The 22,198-nt window shown below is 48.8% G+C and overlaps 1 protein-coding gene across 2 annotated transcripts in view; it reads left to right on the plus strand.

The window, feature by feature from the left end:
• Nucleotides 1-17,010: 17,010 nt before the first annotated feature.
• Nucleotides 17,011-22,198, plus strand: part of LIMD1 (LIM domain containing 1) — an 87,719-nt gene continuing 82,531 nt past the window's right edge. For both annotated transcript variants that reach the window (XR_008624728.2, XM_003818487.6), the window contains exon 1: nt 17,011-19,384. Coding sequence is in view for 1 of the 2 variants with exons in the window: in XM_003818487.6 (XP_003818535.2) it covers nt 17,977-19,384 (1,408 nt within the window). In the remaining variant the exon portion in view is untranslated. The remainder of the gene's footprint in view (nt 19,385-22,198) is intronic.

Raw genomic sequence — 22,198 nt, forward strand, 5'->3', positions numbered from 1 at the left:
TAACTCTGAAGCAAGGATGATAATTGTCCCTCCCTGAAACTGATGCCTCTTCTTGTTTGGGGGCTGCGATCACCTTTGTAAGATGAATGAAAGGCCACAAAATTAGGATCCTGGGAAGGGCCTGAATTCTGCTAAAATGTAGGCATCGTTTTTATAATCCTTTACTGCTCAGAAGCCATGTGGCCAGAGGTTACAAGATTTTTATTTTATTTATTTATCTTATTTAATTAATTAATTTATTTTTTGAGGCAGAGTCTCACTCTGTCACCCATGCTGGGGTGCAGTGGTGTAATTACAGCTCACCGCAGCCTTGACCTCCCAAGCTCAAGCAATTCTCCCACCTTAGTCTCCTGAGTAGCTGGGACCATAGCTGCGCATCACCACATCCACCTAATTTAAAAAAAATTTTTGTAGGCCAGGCACAGTGGCTCACGCCTATAATCCCAGCACTTTGATAGACCGAGGCAGGTGGATCACTTGAGCTCAGGAGTTCGAGACCAGCCTGGCCAACATAGTGAAACCCCATCTCCACTAAAAATACAAAAATTAGCTGGGCATAGTGGCACACACCTGTAATCCCAACCACTTGGGAGGCTGAGGCAGGAGAATCGCTCGAGCCTGGGAGGCGGAGGTTGCAGTGAGCCAAGATTACACTATTGCACTCCAGCCTGGGTGACAACAGTGAAATTCTGTCTCAAAAAAAAAAAAAAAAGAGAGAGAGAGAGATGGGGTCTTCCTATGTTGCCCTTCCACTTGGAATTATAAGCATGAGCCACCACTCCTAGCAAGATTTGTGACTTCTCCAATTGCTCCTATAGATAACACCACTATTGTTGAACCTAAGGTTGGTCTTTTGAGATGTTTTTCAGACCTTTGCATTGTGGCAACCAACTGACCCTACACAGACTCATGACTTAGCTAGTCCTGTGGCCTCCCCTGACCCAGAGGTGGACTCAGCCCACGATGGCCATTTTCCACACCCCTATGATTGCATCCCCAACCAATCAGCAGCACCCATTTCCCAGACCACCGCCCACCAAACTATCCTTCAAAAATCCTAACCTCCAAGCCTTCAGGGACACTGATTTGAGTGATAACTCCAGTTCTCTTGTGTGACTGGCCTCACATTAATTAAACTCTTTCTTTATTGCAATACCATGGTCTCGGTGAGCTAGTTTCGTTTGTGCAGCAGGCAGGAAGAACCCACTGGGTGATTATACCACTTAATCTCTCTGAGACTCACTGAGTTCATATGTGAAATTGGGGCTCATAATGCTCACAGTGTTCTGAAGATAAAAGACATAAAAACATTATAGGGGTTAGGTGTTCCAGTGACCAGGATTTTCTTGTCTTCTGACCAAAGCTCACTATTCCCAGGATTCAGGTGTTTTTGGCAGTAGTATCAAAAGTCTTAAAGTTGAGGCACATATCTGCAGACTCCACATTGTTCCTGTAGGATTTTCCCAAGGGATAAAGTAACAGCATATTGTGCTAAGACTTACAAACATCACTGTTCATTGTAACCAAACATTGGAAACCAACCAACAGTAGGGACTAGTTTCACAAATCATAGTGTACCACTCCCATAAGCCATGTATAAGGGTCAAGGGAAAAGTTCCCCTTCTCCTCTGAAGGTTCACTGAAAAGTCAACTGACAAAAGGCAGATTAATAGGAGAAAATACAAAATGTATTTTAACATGTATAACTAGGGGGCATCACAGGAGAATGATTACCCAGTAACCCAACGGGATACAGAAGCTTATATACCCTTATTCATAGGAAATGGGGGAGATGGGAAATGCAGGCAATTTCCCACATGGGGAAATGCAAATGATTATTAGGGAGAATGAATGGACAGAAATTAGCTTATAAATGATTCTCTTCGGAATCTGAATGAGCCGACAGGCAGGCATTATCTTGTGAAAAAGCTCATCCATGTGTGGTTGCATTCCTCAGTCTTACTTTCTGAGATAGATAATGAGATTTCAGGGAGGGGAGGAAGGGAATTTGTGATACCAATAACAATGTATAGTCAATCAATAGCTTATGTTATCTTAATATAAATTCTTGGTAAACATCTTAGGAATGGCCTCTTCTTTTTTCCTTAAAAACCTAACTCTAACTGCTGGTAATCAGAGTGTATATTCAGGGCAACTTGAATCTATGCTCCTAGGTGGCCATCCTCAAACTATGAGTCAAATAAACTATATAACTAGTATATATAACTATATATATAACTATAACTATAATTATTATCATTCCACCATCAGCAAGCTTTGAGGTTATTTCAGGATTCTGCTATCACTCAGTACTACTATGAAAATTCTGTACCTGTCTCTGAAGGCATGAGTTTCTCTGGGGATAGCTGCAGGAGTGGAATAGCTGGGTGAGGTCCATGTGCATGCTCTACAAAATGACTATTTCCAAAGTGTTCTGGCGATGGAGGAGAGCCTTCCTTGCTCCACATCCTCCACAACACTTGCTGTCACCTGGCTTTGTAGTCAGTGCTTCTTTGGTAGGTTTACAGTGGCAACTTCCTCTCTCCACATGCCAGTCCCAAAGGTGGGATCAGGTGTTTAGCTCCCTATGAGTCAGCTCCTGAGGCCGCCTTCTGGGAGTTGTTAGAGGGCCAAGGAGAACAACAGGGTCTTTGGTGCTGGAAGGAGTTGGGTCTGCCTTCCAGATCCCCCACCAATAGGCTGTGCTACCTTAGGTAAGTGCCATGACCTCACTGAGCTTCCGTTTCTGCCAAATGAGGATGGCCCCTAATGTGCAGAGCTGTCAATGACGACTGCCCAACTGAAGATCTTGTAAAGCACCAAGCAGAGTGCAGTGGCTGTGGTTGTTCTGTTCTACCCTTTGCCTCTCATTCGTAATTTTGTCTCCAGGTTCTAGAACTGCCATACTTACGCCCTCTTGACACTGATTCCAGTTGTTCATTGCTAGGGTTTGAATGTGTCCTGCAAAGTTCAGGCAGGATCTTTAAGAGGCAATTAGACCATGAAGGTTCTGTCCTCATGAATGGATTAATGCCGTCATTGTGAGAGTGGGTTAGTTATTGTGGGATTGGGTTCCTGATAAAAAGATGAGTTAGGCCCACTTCCCTGCTCTCTTTCTTGCATGTGCTCTCTTGGCCTCTCACCTTCCACCAGAGGATGATGCAGCAAGAAGGTTCTGCCAGATGCTGGCTCCTTGACTTTGGACGTTTCAGCCTCCAAAACTGTAAGAAATACATTTCTTAAAAAAATTACCCAGCCTGTGGTATTCTGTTACTGCAACACAAACAGACTAAGACATCCATCTTGGCCCATCTAAATGACAGTTGCTTCAAAGGTCTTTGTTTTGTTTCTGATGGATCAAGACAACTGCTCAAAGAACAGATCACTTGGGGAAGAATCTTATATAGCAAATTCCTCTATGGTTTTGCTGTCAGAGAAGAAAGCCTTGTGGCTCCATCTGATTCAGTGATGTGGTTGATCTGGGGCATATTTAAGTCTAAGTGACAAAGCTGGATTAGCAAAGGCTCTGCTAGGCTGGGTCTGTGTGTACATGGCCTTGATAGATATACTGGTTTGATGAAATGCAAATATCTGACAAAGACTATGGGAACACAAGCCTTCTTTGTCATGTTTTATTGCGATCTGGGGGGTCCTAACTCTTTTATAAGAGGGGGATAGGGAAGGAGAATGAAGGGGACTGAGTATTGGCCCTGAGCCAGTCCAGTCTGAGCTCAGGACTTTACTCACTGGATCTCAAGAAAGAGGTAGGTCTCTTACATCATCCTGAAAACAGAATGGGAGGTTTATTTCAGTGACTTATCAGAAAGAAAAAAAAAATCAGTAGTTCTGCAATGGCTTTGTTTTCTGACTTTCTTATATAAAGGGATTTGGAGTGCTCAATTTTACTTATCATCAGAGAAATCAGATTAAACCACAATGAGATAACTCTTCACACCAACCAGTATGGTAAAATGAAAAGAATGGCAAAATCAAGTGTTGATGAGGATGTGGGAGAGCAAGAACTCTCCTTTGCTGATAGCAACTGTACAACCACTTCAGAGCCCTGGTTAGCCGGATCTATTACTAGGATCTACCAGTATGCTATGACCCAGCAATTCCCTTCTCATTGATATACCCAATAGAAATGTCTACATTAGTTCACCAACAGCCCTGCCCTATAGAATATTCACAGCAGGACTATTCAAAATAGCCCCAAAATTAGAACTATCCAAATGCCTGTTACAGTGGAATAGCTAAAGCATGGTACATCACACAATGGAATATTACACAGCCATAAAAATGCACACACTGCAATGACACACAACAATGTGAATGATTCTCACAAACATAATGTTGAACAAAAGAAACTGGACTCAAAATAATACATACTGTGTGATTCTAGTTACATGAAAAACAGAGATAGTCAAAACTGATATATGCATTTGGAAGTTAGGATAGTAGTTACCCTTGGGAAGGTGGTGGTTAGGTGAGGACACAGGGGGTTTCTAGGGTGCTGGTCAGGTGCTATTTCTTGATCTGGGTTCAGGTTGCACACAGGTATTCAGTTAATGAAAATCCATCATGCTATACTCTTTACATATAACATATTTCTATCAAAAGTTAAAAAAAGATTGGCAGGTGGCTATTACCTTTAGCCTGCACCCAGTGGAGGTCAACTCATAGGTGGGAAATTCATGGACTTGAAAACTTAGCTGCAGATAAGACCTCAGACATCATTCAGTACAGAGAGCAGACATTCAGGGATTAAATCCTTACTCCTCTATTTACCAGCTATGTGCCATTAGGCAATCTACTTAAACTCTCTGAACCTCCATTTCTCTATTTGTAAAATGGGATAATGGAATTTATCTAGGAGAGCTGTTATGAGGATTAAGGGCAAGAATGCAAACTCTTAGCCAGTGCTTAGCAAATGTCAACTATTATTAGCATTATCATTATCCAGTACAATATGCATTCATTCATTCATTCATTCACAATAATTAATTAAGTACTGTACAAGATACCAGGGTGGGCAAGACACACCTGATCCTTACCCTCACAGAGCTTACAGTCTAGTCTGGCCTCTTCCTGGACCCACAGTAGTGTTGGAAACAGAAGACATGGTCCCCCCATTCAGGTTTGGCAGGCAAACATTCACTGATAGACACACTCTGGAAGTAGCTCTGGGAGCTTCAATAGCCTGGCAATCACTTGGATTATTTGGTTATGAGAGGTGGTGTGGTTTCGAGCCAGGCTGCCTGGGTTCAGATCCCAGATCCTCCACTTACTACCGGTGGAATTTTTTTTTTCTAGCTGTGGAATTTTAGGCAAGTTCTTTATCTCCCTTATGCCTATTTCCTCATCTGTGTAAAGGAGTAGATAACAGAACCTATCTCGTGGGTTGTTGGGAAGATTTAACAGTGTAATCTATGTAGAGGATATAAAATGATGCTGGGTACAGAGTAGGTGCTATGATGTGTTAGTGGTCCTTGTTGATCTTGTTATAAATAATCAAGGATTCTCACACTGACCACAGCTAGATGACAACCTGCAGAGAGCCAGACAGACCTCCTTGGTGTCTATGAAGAAATCCAAGTCATTCCAGCAGCACTGTGGAGTTCTCAAGAATATGCCTAACTCATGGGTGTCTACTCTACAGCTATGCTTGCACAGGTGTGAAATGGTTTATAAGTCATCCCTTGCTATGGTTAACGTAGTAGCAAAAGCATAGAAGCAGCCTAGATGTCTGTGAATAGGAGATTGGTTAAAAAGTCCATGACTCACTCAAAGAAAGAAATATTAGCCCTAAGAAAGAACAAGGCAGCTGCATGTGAAATGATGTGAAAAGATTTCCAAGAATATTATTAAGTGCAAAAAGCAAGAGGCAGTGCATTTACTTCCTGTGTTTTAAAAAAACAAAACCGAAAAAGAATTGTACATGACCAGGTACTTTGGTAATGTGACTTTTGGTAATGTAGTTGGCTTTGGAGGGGACACTGGGGCATAGGAGTGGGAGGATACCTTCTTTTCACTGTATGTTCAGTTGTACCTTTTGAATTTTAACCCATATGCATGTTTTATTTTTTAAAAGAGTAATCCAGTGACTAGGGCCAATTCAGAAATCAGCACTACAGTCCATTGTACTGTTAAACATCTTTTGCTGCTCTCTGAACAGATGGCCCTGGGAGGGGTTGGGCCAGGGCCAGCGGGAAACCTCCCTCCCCTATGGGTGTATGGGGAGCCTGTGGCTAGGCACATGCCTCCAGCTGGGTCTGCTTGCATGGCCAAAGGGCTGGGGTGCAGAACTGAAGCTGGCAAAGACAGTGGGCTCCAGCAGCCTGGCAGAGGCCACACACACAGGACAAGGTCATGGTCCTAATATCTGGGTCTGGCCTTGGCACCTTTCCAGGGTAAAACTCATGGGACAAAGGCTCATTGCAAGCACCAGGAAAGGGCCTCCATTGCAGCTGCTTCTCTTCATTCATGGGGCAATTCCACAGTGGACCTTGGGGCCAGAGAAGACCAGTCTGTTCAGGAAACAGATTTGGAGGGGCCAGTGTTTTCCTGGCCTGCTCTGGGCCATCAGTGGAATGGAAAGAGCCCAAAGGAACCTTAATTCTTAATTCTTCGTCCATGTGCTCAGCTGAAATATAAAGATTCTTTTCAGAGCCCTCCCTGAAGTAGCCCTCCAGCTTTGGGACACACACAGCATTGTGTGCAGAGACATTTCCTATAGCCAAGCAAAAGCGACAGAGAGGCCCTTTCAGTTTGCTGCAAAATAAGCAGGGCTCTGTCCCAAGACAGGCGGCCTTTGCCTCATGGGCCCCTTGGTAATTCATAGGCTGCCTGAGCTCCATTTACTGCCTACAGTCTATTAGACTAGGGCTTTTCAAATGCCCTTTAGCCAACAATTCTTTATATATATTGATATGAAAAACATATATATATGCGTGCAAACAGATTTTTGTTTTTTTAGACAGAGTCTTGCTTTATTACCCAGGCTGGAGTTCGGTGGCCTGCTGCAGCCTTGCTCTCCCAGGCTCAAGTGATCCTCCCACCTCAGCTTGCCAAGTAGCTGGGACCACAGGTATGCAACACCATGCCTGGTTATTTATTTATTTATTTATTTTTTGAGACAAGGTCTCACTACGTTTCCCAGGCTGGTCTCAAACTCCTGGGCTCAAGCAATCCTTCCACCTTGACCTCCCAAAGTGTTAGGATTGCAGGTGTGAGCCACTGTGCCCAACTGTAAACAGATATTCTAAACTCAGATATCTTTTATACACACACAGACACACATACACACACACACATATATATATGTAGTCATACTGTTTTTTTATTTTTTTTTTTTGAGATGTAATCTCACTCTGTCACTCAGGGTAGAGTGCAGTGGCGTGATCTCAGCTCACTGCAACCTCCGCCTCCCCGGTTCAAGCGATTCTCCTGTCTCAGCCTCCCAAGTAGCTGGGATTGCATGCGCCCACCACCATGCCCACCTAATTTTTGTATTTTTAGTAGAGACAGGGTTTCACCATGTTGGCCAGGCTGGTCTCAAACTCCTGACCTCAAGTTATCCACCTGCCCTGGCCTCTCAAAATGCTGAGATACAGGCGTGAGCCAACGTACCTGGCCTATATGTAGTCATATTCTTAATTAAGCTATATATCACTAATATTCATCAAATATGATATATATAAAAGATTAAGTATTTGGTACAAAGTTTTCAAACAAGATCTATAGAAGGTTTGCAGAGACATACAAATTTGTAAGAGGAACAATACAGCCTCTCTTCTTTTTTTTTTTTTTTTTTTTTTGAGGTGGAGTTTTACTCTTGTTGCCCAGGCTGGAGTGCAATGGCGCAATCTTGGCTTACTGCAACCTCCACCTCCCGGGTTCAAGCAATTCTCCTGTCTCAGCCTCCCAAGTAGCTGGGATTACAGGTGCATACCACCACGCCCGGCTAATTTTTGTATTTTTAGTAGAGATGGGGTTTCATCATACTCGTCAGGTTGGTCTGGAACTCCTGATCTCAGGTGATCCACCTGCCTCAGCCTCCCAAAGTGCTGGGATTACAGGCATGAGCCGCCGTGCCTGGCCCTCTCTTCTCTGTTTTTCCAAATCTGGGTCACCATTTAGCCCAATTAATTTCTTCTACTTATAGACGGCAACACCACACCAGTGCTCCCTTTTCCGATGCGATCAATTTACCACACATTTGGGGGGGCCCCTACCATGTGCCAGGCACTGTTCTAGGTTCCTAGGATACAGCAATGAACCAAATGGTCAAAGATCCATGGCCTTGTGGGGTCTGCATCCTAGTGAGGTGACAGACAGCAAACAAGTAATGAAACAGATGTTCACTGTGTGTCATGTAGGGAGAGGGATAGGAAGAAGGGTGTAAGGAAGGACATCCCAAGGAGGTGACTGCCGAGTGGAGACCTGGGGGTTGTGAGGGAGGGATTCGCGTGGATATCTGGGACAGTGGGTTCGAGGCAGAGGAATGGCTACCCTTTTGCCCACTCTAGATACACTGCACTCACTCGACAAACGCCAGCCCTAGTTAGACCCAATTCTCCACCTACTCCATACCCACATCTGTGCAGCTGAACCCTGGCTAGAGAAAAACATGCCACTGTGTTGGCTGGCCTCACTGAGACCCATGCCCAGAATCTTGGGGTGGGGCGCCTTCATGCTTCCCTGGGCCATTCATCCTCCCACTCCCTGGACAACCAATTCCCATGGCAACTTTGCCAGCCTCCCTCTCAGATGCCTTCCTTACTTGCTTATGTCACCAAGAAAATTAAAGCAATCAGAAGAGTTACCACTCTAAGATTCCAACACCTCATGTACTTACCTACCTGATTCTTGTCCAACACTTCCTTCCTGTTACTATGGATGAAACATGCATTGAAGTCCAATCCCTCTCTGCTACTCAAGGAAAACTCTCTCCTCTCCCTTCTACATTAGCAATGCTCCTCTCCCATGTCCCTATCTCACTGGGTCATTCCCACCAGTGTTGAAACATGCCCTACCACCGCCTACTATTTATTTATTTATTTGAGACAGGGTCTTGCTCTGTCTCCCGGGCTGGAGTGCAGTGTCATGATCACAGCTCACTGCAGCCTCCACTCCCAGGCTCAAGCAATCTTCCCACCTTAGCTTCCTAGGTAGCTGGGACTCGAGGCGCACGCCACCATTCCTGGTTAATATTTTTATTTTCTGTAGAGACAGGGTTTCATCATGTTGCCCCGGCTGGGCTCAAACTCCTGGGCTCATGTGATCCTCCTACCTTGGCCTCCCAAAGTGCTGGGATTACAGGTGTAGGCCACCACTCCCAGCCAATCTCCCACATTTTTAATTAATTAATTAATTAAAATTTAATTTTTTTTTTTGAGATAGGGTCTTGCTGTCGCCCAGGCTGGAGTGCAGTGGTGTGATCTTAGCTTACTGCAACCTCTGCCTCCCGGGTTCAAGCAATTCTCCTGTCTCAGCCTCCTGAGTATCTGGGACTATAGGCGCACGCCACTGTGCCTGGCTGAGTTTTGTATTTTTAGTAGAGATGGGATTTTTCACCATATTGGTCTCAAACTCCTGACCTCAGATGATCCACCCGCTTCAGCCTCCCAAAGTGCTGGGATTACAGGCGTGAGCCACCGTGACCTGCCTATTTTTTTTTCTGGAGATGGAGTCTCGTTCTGTCACCCAGGCTAGAGTGCAGTGGCATGATCTTGGTTCACTGCAACCTCCACCTCCCAGGCTCAAGCGATTCTCCTGCCTCAGCCTCCCAAGTGGCTGGGATTACAGGTGTGCGCCACTATGCCCAGCTAATTTTTGTATTTTTAGTAGAGATGGGGTTTCACCATGTTGGCCAGGCTGGTCTCAAACTCCTGGCCTCAAGTGATCCACCTGGCTTGGCCTCCCAAAGTGCTGGGATTACAGGCGTGAGCCACCGCACCTGGCCCACATTTTAAACAAATTGAAAAACCCTCTCTTCATGGCACTTTTCCCTCTAATTCGGACTTTACCCAACAAAACTCCTAGAAAGAGTTGCGTAGATGGCTGTCTCCAACGTCTCTCCCTGCACTTGTTCTTCTTCTGGTCTCTGCTCAGGTGTCACTTGCTCAGTGGGACCTTCCCTGACCCTTGTGTTTAAAATTGCACCCCTCCCTATGTCCTCTTTCCTGCTTCATTTTTCACCATAGCTCCCATCCCTTTCTAATATGTACTGTAAGGCATGCACCTATTCTGTTTATTGTCCATCCTCCCCACTCAAATGTACTAGAATGGAAGTCCAAATAGGACAGGGATGTTCATCTGTTTTGTCCACTGCTGTAACCCCAGCACCTAGGAAAGGGCCCGGGGCATTACAGGTGCTCAGTACCATTTGTTCTGTGAGTGAATGCATGATAAGGGCAAGGGCAAGGAACGGCAAAGAAGTCCATGTGTCTGAATGGAGCAAGAGGAAAGGATAGTGGAAAATTTGGAGGCAGAGGAGGCAAGGCACCAGATCACATAGAGCCAAGGAAAGGATCTAAGTGTGGTTCAGGATGCCATTGGAGGGTTTGCACTAGGGAAAGCCATGATCTGACTGATGTTACTGAGATTCTGGGCAGGTCAAGTAAAAAAAATTCACATTCCATGAGTGTGTCCCTGTGGCAGGCAGTTTTTGTATCTGTGTATCATGAACAATTGTCCTGCCTCAGCCTAAAGCTTTCCCAAAGGAAAGCTGGGTGTCGAAAATGGTACCTGTTGCACAGGCAGGGCCATGGGAAGGAATGATCACTGCTTTGCAGGGGCTCCATGCTTTACAGCTTGCTATGGACTGAATGTTTATGCCCACTGCCCCAACATTCATATGTTGAAATCCTACCACCCAAAGTAATGGTATTAGAAGGTGGGACTTTGGGGCCGGGCACGGTGGCTCATACCTGTAATCCCAGCACTTTGGGAGGTTGAGGCAGGCAGATCATGAGGTCAGGAGATCGAGACCATCCTGGCCAACATGGTGAAACCCTGTCTCTACTAAAATACAAAAAAATTAGCCGGGTGTGGTGGCGTGCGCCTATAGTCCCAGCTACTCGGGAGGCCGAGGCAGGGGAACTGCTTGAACCCGGGAGGTGGAGGTTGCAGTGAGCCAAGATCACGCCACTGCACTCCAGCCTGGCGACAGAGCGAGACTGTATCTCAAGAAAAAAAAAAAAGAAGGTCATGAGGGTAGAGCCCTTATGAATGGAATTAGTGCAATTAAAAAAGAGGCCTGAGGGAGCTTGGTCACCCTTCTACCATGTGAGGACACAGGCAGAAGGTACCATCTGTGAACCAGAGAGCAGGTCCTCACCAAACACCCATTGACAAAAGGAGTCAAACTCCGTAAAATATTTGAAGAGATTTATTCTGAGCCAAATATGAGCAACCATGGCCTGTGACACAGCCCTCAGGAGATCCCTGAGAATATGTGCCCAAGGTGGTTGGGGCGCAGCTTGGTTTTGTACATTTTAGGGAGATGTGAGACATCAATCAAATACATTTAAGATATATATTGGTTGCATCCAGAGAGGTGGGACAACTCAAAGAGGGGGGTGGTGGGGGTGAGGGCTTCCAGGTTATAGGTAGATTAAAAATTTTTCTAACCAACAATTAGTTGAAATAGTTATCAATATAAAAAAAATCTAGGTTGTGATAAGAGACTGTGGAGACCAAAGTTTCATCATGCAGATGAAGCCTCCAGGTAGCAGGCTTCAGAGAGAATAGATTGTTGGGCTGGGTGCAGTGGCTTACGCCTGTAATCCCAGCACTTTGGGAGGCTGAGGTGGGTGGATCACCTGAGGTCAGGAGTTTGAGACCAGCCTAGCCAACATGGAGAATCCCTAGCTCTACTAAAAATACAAAAAGTTAGCTGGGCGTGGTGGCGTGTGCCCGTAATCCCGGCTACTCGGGAGACTGAGGCAGGAGAATTACTTGAACCCAGGAGGCGGAGGTTGCAGTGAGCTGAGACCATGCCATTGTACTCCAGCCTGAGCAACAAGAGCAAAACTCCATCTCAAAACAAAACAAAACAACAACAACAAAACCAGAGAGAATAGATTGTAAATATTTCTCATCAGACTTAAGGTCGTGTTGATGTTAATGCCAGAGAGGTGTAATGAGGCATGTCTGACCCCCACTTTCAGGTTAAATTTTAGAGTGCCCTGGCTGAGGAGGAAGTCCATTTAGATGGTTGGGGGGCCTTAGGATTTTATTTTTGGTTAACACCCTGAATTTGCTGTTGCCTTGATCTTGGACTTCCCAGCCTCTCAAACCATGAGAAATACATTTCTGTTGTTTATAAGTCACCTAGTCTGTGGTATTCTGTTATAACAGCCCAAATGGACCAAGACTAGTCAACTAGAATATTGAACATGTTTTCATTCAAGAAAACAAAATAAAACATTACTGGTAAACACTTAAACAAAACCATTTACACTCTGCCTACCTACTGATAAAATTTTTTAACTTTTCAGTATTTTGCTTCTTAAACAACTGTTATGCAAATATAAACACCTTTTTTTGAGATATTAAAGTTGTTTCCAAGCACATGAAACAGACAAAAACAGCCTGTATTAAATAACCACAGCTGGGATTCTAAATGCTATGCACAGAATTTGAAAGACCTCTGCCTCTTATGTATTAAACAGCAGCAGTAAAACATCAGTAGTCTCCTGGCCATTTCTAAGTACCCTTTCACAGTGGTATATTATTCAGTTTGATGCCCATGGGATACCATCTTTTTTTTTTTTTTTTAATTTTTTTTTTGAGACAGGGTCTTGTTCTTTCACCCAGGCTGGAGAACAGTGGTGCGATACTACAGTCATGTGCTACCATACCTGGCCAATTTTTTAAAAATTATTTTTTGGTAGAGATGGGATCTCACTATGCTTGTTGCCCAGGCTGGTCGCAAACTCCTGGCCTCAAGCATTCCTCCCTCCTTGGCCTCACAAAGTGCTGGGATTACAAGAGGGAGCCACTGTGCTCGGCTGGGATGCCATCTTTATAATCTATTTTGTAACGGTGTAAGGTGATCCATTGACTAAGAGAGGACAAGCCAGTTGGGGCAGGAAATACATGGATTGTGGATTCAGGTTTGTGTTTAGTTGATGGAGATGGTGCAACTGTTCTAGAATGGCAGTGGGGGTGGAGAGTAACGCCTACAAGCTTCTGGAATGCTGAGCACTTCAGCTAAGTCAAGATGCGGGGAGGCAGGAGGGCATCAAGGATTGTGGGCTCACATAGGTGCCAATGTCACAGGATACTTGGGGTGTTGCTTTTCCAGACAGAAACCTCTGTGGCCAGTGGTGCCTTTGCCCAAGTTTTGCTCAGGCCTGCTGGTTTTGTTTCGCCCACTTAGCCTGACAGGCTGTGCTCAGCTCGTGCTACTGGTGTGGATCCCATGCTTGCCAAGGGCAAGCCAGCCATGGAGCAGCGAGAGCTGTGTGAGCAAGCAAGCATGGGGTCTGGCCACTGCACACAGCCAGGCATGCCAGCTGTGGCAGGGCAGGCAGCTCCGGGTGCCAGCACGGGCACAGCTGTGGCTGGACCAGGCGTACCACAGGCAACTTCCACCGCTGGCACTGGGGAATGCGGTGGCACCTGGAAGCTTGGAGACACCAGGAACTGCAGAGCCCCAAAGAGGGTATCATAACCCTGGATTGGGGCGCTCCTAGGTCTGGGCTCCCCAAAGGGCTGCAGCTTTTCTCTCCTTCTCTCTTTTCTCCTTCTCTCTTCTCTCCTTCTCGTTGCCCACAACGTGGCAAGCAAGGGGTGTGTTTCAGTCCTGTTTGTGTTACAGATCTTTTAGTGCCGCCATTTGCCCAGTGGGTCCCAAGTTCTTGTCCTGTGTCCACAAAGAATGAAGTATGCAGACAACTGGAGGGTGAGCAAGGCAGAAAGGAGCCTCATTGAGTGGCAGAACTGTTCTCAGTGAGTATCTCCTTTCCTCAGGCAGGTTGTCCCGATGAGTGTCCAGCTCTCAGTGGAGAAGAGACCCACAGTGGGTAGCTGCCTTCCACAGGCAGGTTGCCCCGATGTCTCTGCAGCCTTCAGCAGAGAGACCCAGAGTGGGTAGCTCCTATCTGCAGGCAGGTCATCCCATTGTCTGCCTGAGTCTGGCTGAGTCTGGTTTTTTTTATGGACTTCAGAAGGGAGGAAGTGTGTGCTGATTGGTCCACGGGCAGCCATAGGCAGGCCCAGGAAAAGCACCATAAATTCTCACTCCAGTCTGCAGGACTGATAGCTCAGCCCCTGGGTTTCAGGCTGTCCCTGTCTTGAAGGGGGCTTCACTGGGGACCCATCCCATTTCACCCAGGAGCCTGATTGCCCCCTGCTGCCATCAACCTGCTGGCCATGGCACCCATGGCACCCAGACTGTTCATGCTGAGGGGTGCCTGCAGGTACATGCCGAACTGCCCTCAGCCTCACCCTGGCCTCCCTCCCATGCTCATCAGCACCCGAAGTCTGGAGGGGGCCGAGGCAGCAGGGGACTGGTGTGTCAGTGCTGCCCTCAGTGCATGCACCCCCAGCTGGGTCGTGACAGTATCTGGGCTCAGCTTCAACTTTGCTCCAAAATCAGAATGGGCACCAGGAGAGGCCAGGCAGCAGGAGCAGGCACTTCTGAGCCTGTGGGAGTAGGGGGGCTTTCTAGGTCCCCGGGAGCACAGGGATGCCCAGGTCTGCAGCCACAGCTGGGTGGATGCAGCTGTGCCTGGGAAGGCAGGGCTCCCGCCCCACCAACTCAGAAGGGAGTGGGGCTCCTGCCTGTTCCTAGCTCCTACCAGCTCCATGGAGCATGCAGTCATGGCCTCACCTCGCCATTGCAGCTAGCATCATGGCAGTGGCTGCTCCAGATGGACCACTGCTGCCATCACCAAGATAGGATGAAAAGAGAAGACAAATGTAAGAGCACTGGTTGGGGTCTGTGGCTCCTGCACCAGGGTCCCAGCTGTCCAAACTGAAAACCCAGGAAGCTGGCTCTGAGCTTACTGGACTTTGCAGAAGGATGGCCATATATTCCTCGCACTTTGTCAGCTACAACTGCCATATTTGGAGGTCAGGCAAAGTGAGCCAGTCTTCCACTCCAAAATCCAGTTTTTAATTAATAAGTATTACCCAACACCTAAGGAGTGTTTAATTATGATTACCTCTGAGAAAGGGGATGGTAGGCAACTTTTAAAACTTTATATATGTCTGTATTGTTCAAAGTTGTTATAGAAACATGTATTACTTGTAGATAAAAAACCAAAAAAATTTTTTTTAATTAAAATACTTCATTTTAGTATAGTGCTTTATAGCGGTGCTTCTGTAACTTTATTGTGCAAACAAACCGCCCAGAAATCTTGTTAAAATGCTGATTCTGATTCAGTAGGTTGGCAATGGGGCCTAAGATTCTGCATTTTCAACAAGCTCCCTGGTGATATGGAGTCCATTAACCATGCTTTGGGTTTACGGCAGCGGTCCTCAATCTTTTTGGCATCAGTTTCACAGAAGCCAATTTTTTCACAGACGGGATGAAACTGTTCCACCTCAGATCATCGGGCATTAGATTCTCATAAGGAGTGTGCAACCTACATTCCTCATGAGGGTAGTTCATAATAAGGTTTGTGCACCCCTCTGAGAATCTAATGCCACTGCTGATCTGACAGGATGCGAAGCTCAGGCGGTAATGCCAGTGATGGGGAGTGGCTGTAAATACAGATGAAGTTTCGCTGGCTTGCCTCCTCTCACCTCCTGCTGTGCCACTCAGTTCCTAACAGGCCACAGACCAGTACTGGTCAGTAGCCCAGGGGTTGGGGACCCCTGGTTTACAGAATATAAAGCACATTCATATATATTATCTTATTTGTTCTCTGTCACAACTCTGGCAGATAGGGGTTCACTAATTCACTTATTCGACCATTAGGTACTAGTATTAATATATACCAGGCACTTGGCATACAGATATGGTCAAATGGAGTGGGAAACCTACCACCCAACCAAACAAAAAAAACGCACGTTAACCAACAAATAAATAATTATAAATAGTTATCAGAACTGAGCAGGAAGTAAAGAGGGTGCTGAAAAAGAACAACAGGAACCACTCTGAGAAGGCCTCTAAGAGGAGGTGACTTCAGCAGGGATGGGAAAGATGAGCCACTCAGTTTAGGGGCAAGCTCTGGGCAGACACCAGGAAGCTCCTGCAGCTAGAGTGCAGGGAGGGAGGGAAGATCCCCAGATCTGGCCCGGAAGGCTGCGGCAAGGGGCCGATTTCAATTTAATTCTGGGGTAAGCACTGAGGATTTAGGTAGAGAAGTGTCTGTTCTAGTATTTGCCTTAGGATCACGATGGCTGTAGTGTGGGAAATGAAACCTCTCCAGGATCGCCTGGGAACTGGTATAGGGAGTCCCGGGCCATGCGGGGGCGCCAAGGAGTCAGGCCTGGTGTCCCTGCAGCCGCGCGGATCCACTTGCAGATGGGTCCCTCTACGAATAACGAGCCTACTAGGGCACGTGCTTTTACTGCTGCACTGAGGACGTGAAATGCGCGCAGGCACAACGAGACTTTCTTCTTTTCCGCTCTCTCAGAGGGCCCGGGCTCCCATCTACGCTTTGCTGGTTACGTTGGCATGTTGGGCATTTCCCCCTCTCTGCCTCAGTCTCCCGACCTGTCAAAGAGGACGGTGGGCCAGCCATGGGTGACACGCCCGTGCGCCTCTCCAATAGTGCACCTCGGGCAAGCCGGGCGGCGGGCACAGCCTGGACAGTGCCGGCCCCGAGAGGCACAAAGGGCTGGCTTTCCAGCGGGGAAACTGAGGCAGTGGAGCGAGGAGCGGCGTCCTCGAAAGTCCTCGCAAACTCCCAGCGCCTGTGTTGGGCCCATGCAGGCTACCCAGGCCGCCCGTCTCCGAGCGGAGGACCCCGCCCAGCGCTGCTAGGGGCGGGGCCGGGCTGAGGACCCGAGGCTGGAAGGGAGGTCGGAGCACCCAATTCGGTCCAGGACTCGCAGGGGGCGGCAGTGGCGGCGGCGAAGTCCCGTGCAGTCCCAGTGCTAGAGCGTGGGACGCACTTGTGGGGCACCCCTCGGTGTTCTCCAGCCAGGCCTGGGGGCAGGAGGCCCAGCCACGCTGCCGGGTGCAGGCCTGCCCCTGGGCGCCCGCCCGCGCGCCGTCCCCGCCCCTCGGCCGCCCCCTCCGCCCCGGCGCGGGCTCGGGACGTGCAGAGCCGGCGAGCGAGCAGCAGGGACTGCGCCTGGCGCACTCACTTCCGCGTCCCGCCGCCCTCCGGCCCGCGCGCGCCGATCTGCCGCCGCCATCGGACAATGGGCCGCCAGCCCCAGCTGCCGTGAAGTTCCTGCCGCTGCTCGGCCGCCCGTGCGTCCCGGACGGCGCTCCCGCCAGGCGCCGGCCGGGATCGCAGCTCTGGGAAAGCAGCGGAGGACCCAGCGCCTGGAACGTACCTGCGCCTCAGCCGCCGCGCCTTTGCTCCGGCCCGACTCGCGGCCTCGGCGCCCTCCCGGCCGATTCAGCTTCACCTGGCCCAGTCGGCTGCTGCCTTGCTGTGAGTTTCCGTGTTTGGTTGCCTAAGGAGGATGTGATTTTACTTTTTTGCTGTTTTCTTTTTCCTTTTATAATTTGAAGAGGAGAAAAGAACTCCGCTGAGCAGGCCCGGGACAGCGAAGTGCCACCAGCTACCCCAACAAGGACGTCTCCAGGGGAAAGGGAGTTGGAAGCAAACTTGGTCCAGCTGGCGTTGAGGTCTCAACTTCGGCTGGACTCTTAAATCCTGGGGTCATGCCCTTCACGCTAGGCAGGTGGAAGTCTTTACTTGTACTGGGCCGAACTTGAGCCCCGACCCTTCGCCAGCATCTCCCCGCTGCCCTCAACACACACACACACACACACACACACACACACACACACACACACACACACGGCACCTGGGCTAGGCCCGGACACCTGTCTGCAGCATGGATAAGTATGACGACCTGGGCCTGGAGGCCAGTAAATTCATCGAGGACCTGAACATGTATGAGGCCTCTAAGGATGGGCTCTTCCGAGTGGACAAGGGTGCAGGCAACAACCCCGAGTTTGAGGAAACTCGCAGGGTGTTCGCCACCAAGATGGCCAAAATCCACCTCCAGCAGCAGCAGCAGCAGCTCCTGCAGGAGGAGACTCTGCCCAGGGGGAGCAGAGGCCCTGTCAATGGAGGGGGCCGCCTGGGCCCACAGGCCCGTCGGGAAGTTGTGGGCAGCAAGCTGACTGTGGATGGTGCTGCCAAGCCTCCTCTTGCTGCCTCGACAGGGGCACCTGGGGCAGTCACTACCCTCGCTGCTGGGCAGCCCCCGTACCCACCGCAGGAGCAGAGATCCAGGCCATACCTGCATGGCACGAGGCATGGCAGCCAGGACTGTGGTTCCAGGGAGAGCCTGGCGACTTCTGAGATGTCTGCTTTCCACCAGCCAGGCCCCTGCGAGGATCCTTCCTGCCTCACTCATGGAGACTATTATGACAACCTCTCCTTGGCAAGCCCAAAGTGGGGTGACAAACCAGGAGTGTCCCCCAACATCGGCCTGAGTGTAGGGAGTGGGTGGCCTAGCTCCCCGGGGAGTGACCCACCACTGCCCAAACCCTGCGGGGACCATCCCCTAAATCACCGACAGCTCTCCCTGAGCTCCAGCAGGTCTTCTGAGGGTAGCCTCGGTGGTCAGAATAGTGGCATTGGTGGCCGCAGCAGCGAGAAGCCAACAGGCCTTTGGTCCACTGCCTCCTCCCAGCGGGTGAGCCCTGGCCTGCCTTCCCCAAACTTGGAGAACGGAGCACCAGCTCTGGGGCCTGTTCAGCCCAGGACCCCTTCTGTGTCAGCACCCTTGGCCCTGAGCTGCCCCAGGCAAGGAGGTCTTCCAAGATCAAACTCAGGGCTGGGGGGTGAGGTTTCAGGTGTGATGTCCAAACCCAATGTGGACCCCCAACCCTGGTTCCAGGATGGGCCCAAATCTTACCTTTCCAGTTCTGCCCCGTCATCCTCGCCAGCTGGCCTGGACGGTTCACAGCAGGGTGCGGTCCCTGGGCTGGGGCCGAAGCCTGGCTGCACAGACCTTGGCACTGGTCCCAAGCTCAGCCCCACCAGTCTTGTCCATCCAGTGATGTCCACCCTGCCTGAGTTATCTTGTAAAGAGGGTCCCCTGGGCTGGTCTTCTGATGGTAGCCTGGGATCTGTGCTCCTGGACAGCCCCAGCTCCCCTAGGGTAAGGCTGCCCTGCCAGCCCCTCGTCCCAGGTCCTGAGCTGAGACCCTCTGCTGCTGAGTTGAAATTAGAAGCCCTCACCCAACGTCTGGAGCGAGAGATGGATGCTCACCCGAAGGCTGATTACTTTGGTGAGTGAGAGGCTGGTGGAGTTGCCTATGGTGGGGCGATGGGGTTCTTGAGATCGGGGAACATGCCCCCTACCAGGGATGCTGTGGGCTGTAGTTACCTCTCTTTGAGTGGCCTGTTTTTTTATTTTTTTGTTTTGGGCTTCCTCTTTCAGCTGCTTTTTCTGATTCAGAAACTTGAAAGCATCCTGGGGCAGAAAGCGGACCTTGCAGCTGGGGTTACCCATGTGTGAAGGGTGCAGCAGGGTGGGATTGCTCATGACTGCTCTCAGAAAAGAGAAATGCTGTGACTTTGGATTTCAAGGGTTTTGGGTGTGACTTTAGAGCCTCTTGCAGTGACAGGCTCATATAGGACTTGAGTGGGACCAGCTTTCTCAGGGGCAGGTACCACTGAGCGTTCAGTCTGTAGTTGGTTGGGCAGATCTGGTTGATCTGGCTGTTTGAGGGACCAGTGATTGAGGCAGGGGCTCTTGACTGCCATGTGTGTGTGTCTGTGTGTAGATGGGTACTTATGTGCAGTTGAGGCAGGTCAAACACTACCATGAAAGACTTGTAGAGCAGTGGATCTTTTTTTTTTTTTTTTTTTTTGAGATGGAGTCTCGTTCTGTAGCCCAGGCTAGAGTGCAGTGGCACAATCTCGGCTCACTGCAACCTCCGCCTCCCGGGTTCAAGCAATTCTCCTGCCTCAGCCTCTTGAGTAGCTGGGACTACAGGCACGTGCCACCACACCTGGCTAATTTTTTTTTTTTAAGTAGAGACAGGGTTTCACTGTGCTAGCCAGGATGTTCTCAATCTCCTGACCTCGTGATCCGCCCGCCTTGGCCTCCCAAAGTGCTGGGATTACAGGCGTGAGCCACCGCGCCTGGCAAGAGCAGTGGTTCTTAAGTGTAGTCCCTGGATCAGCAGCATCCCTTTGCCTGGAAACTGATTAGAAATGGAAATTCTTGGGCCCCACCCAAGACCTACTGAATCAGAAACTGTGGGATGGGACCCAGCCAGCCGTGATCCTGCTGTGTGGTGAGATTTGAGCCCTGCCGCACCATGTGCCTCCTAACCCAGCCTACACCCAGGTAACAGCCAACAGCCAGGTTGCACCACAGCCGTGGCACAAACTATGATGGAAAATGTGTCTTCCTGGTTTTACTCAAACTTGCATGTTTTGTTTTATTCTCTTTTTTAAAACCACAAACTCTTGGAGACTGCTAGCTTCAACTTTTTTTCTTTGCACGAGGTTTAGTGGTAGTTGTATCTTTGTGTTGAGTAATGATTAGTTGTCACAAAAGAGAGCTAACTAGAAAGACAGCCTATTCGCAGAGAATCGGAGGGGTTTTTCTTTTTCAGTTTTTAACTTTGGATAATTGACCCCCGTGTTCCCCATAGCCTGAGTCCTGCTGGGGTAGCAGCTCTGCCTAGTGGAGGGCAGGGACAGGGAAGGCCCTGGGAGAGGAAGACAGCTGGCTTACTGCTGTCAGTCTACGCTTATTCTCCGTGAACGAGCAAGTGTCCCAAGGTCCTTTGAGGGACCAGGGTCTGAGGCACTGGGCTGCTGGATGTGTGCAGCTTACGGTAGCATTGTGTTTTGCTTCTCATGAGAACCTTGTGGGAGCCAGTTCTCACCCCATACTCAGCAGGCTGAGGTCAGGGTAGCTGTTTACGGCTTACTTTTTTTAAATTTATTTTAATTTATTTATTTATTTGTTTATTTATTTATTTATTTTGAGACAAAGTCTTGCCTTGTTGCCCAGGCTGGAGTGCAGTGCAGCCTAGACCTCCCGGACTCAAGGCATCTTCCTACCTCAGCCTCCTGAGTAGCTAGGACTACTTAAGAGGAAGCGGGGAGGAAGGGGACATGGAGGTGGGGGGGTTCTCTCTAGGTTGCCCAGGCTGTTCTTCTGGGCTCAAGTGGTCTTCCTGCCTCAGCCTCCCAAAGTGCTGGGATTACAGGTGTGAGCCACTGTGCCCGGCCTACTGGTTTATTTTTTAAAGCACATGGCACCATCTTACTGTGAACTATCTTTTCTCCTCAGCACATTCCCACATTTGGGAGTAATAGTTAGCTGGAAATACTGTGGGTCTTTTAATTTAAACTTTTGTTTAGTTGTAAATTTCAAGCTCATTGGACAACACAAACAGCAGTTTTATCTTGAGATGCAAGTTTATGCTGTGCATCAGAGCAACGGTATTAGCTGACGCTACTCATCCATTCAGCATATATTAAAATTTATTGAGCACCTATCTTGAGGCCATGCTCTATTCCAGGTCTTGGGGATACATAGTGAACAGGACAGACAGGAACCTCTGCCTCCCTGGAGCAGACAATGTAGTAGAAGGAGGCAGGGAGTGAATGAAGTAAATAAGCAAGTACTAGGGAGAGAATCAAGGTAGAGAAAGGGAATGGAGCCCTGGGGCTGGGGGTGGCAGAGAGATTTCCAGTTTTAAATTGGGTGATCAGGGAATGTCCCACCTAGAAGATGCATTTGAGCAAAGGCAGGCAGGAGACTGGACCATGTGTTTTCCCAGGGAAATGGTGTTCTTGGCAGAGCAGACAGCAAGCACAGAGTCCCTGTAGGCCTGGTCTGTGCTGGGCCCTGTACTGAACACTTGATGCTGACTATTGAATTGACTGGTCACAGCATCCTCGGAAGCTGGTTCTGCCATTATGCCCATTTTACTGATGAGAAAACGGAAGCTCAGGGAGATTAAATTACTTACTGGCGGTGTCACAGGTCATATTGGGTACTGCTGGGACTTGAACCTGACAGTTCAGTTCAGCCTCAGGGCCCATGTGTCTAACCAGCATTGCCAAACAGTCTCCCA

The sequence above is a fragment of the Pan paniscus genome, chromosome 2 (assembly GCF_029289425.2).
Source record: "Pan paniscus chromosome 2, NHGRI_mPanPan1-v2.0_pri, whole genome shotgun sequence".
NCBI lineage: Eukaryota > Metazoa > Chordata > Mammalia > Primates > Hominidae > Pan > Pan paniscus.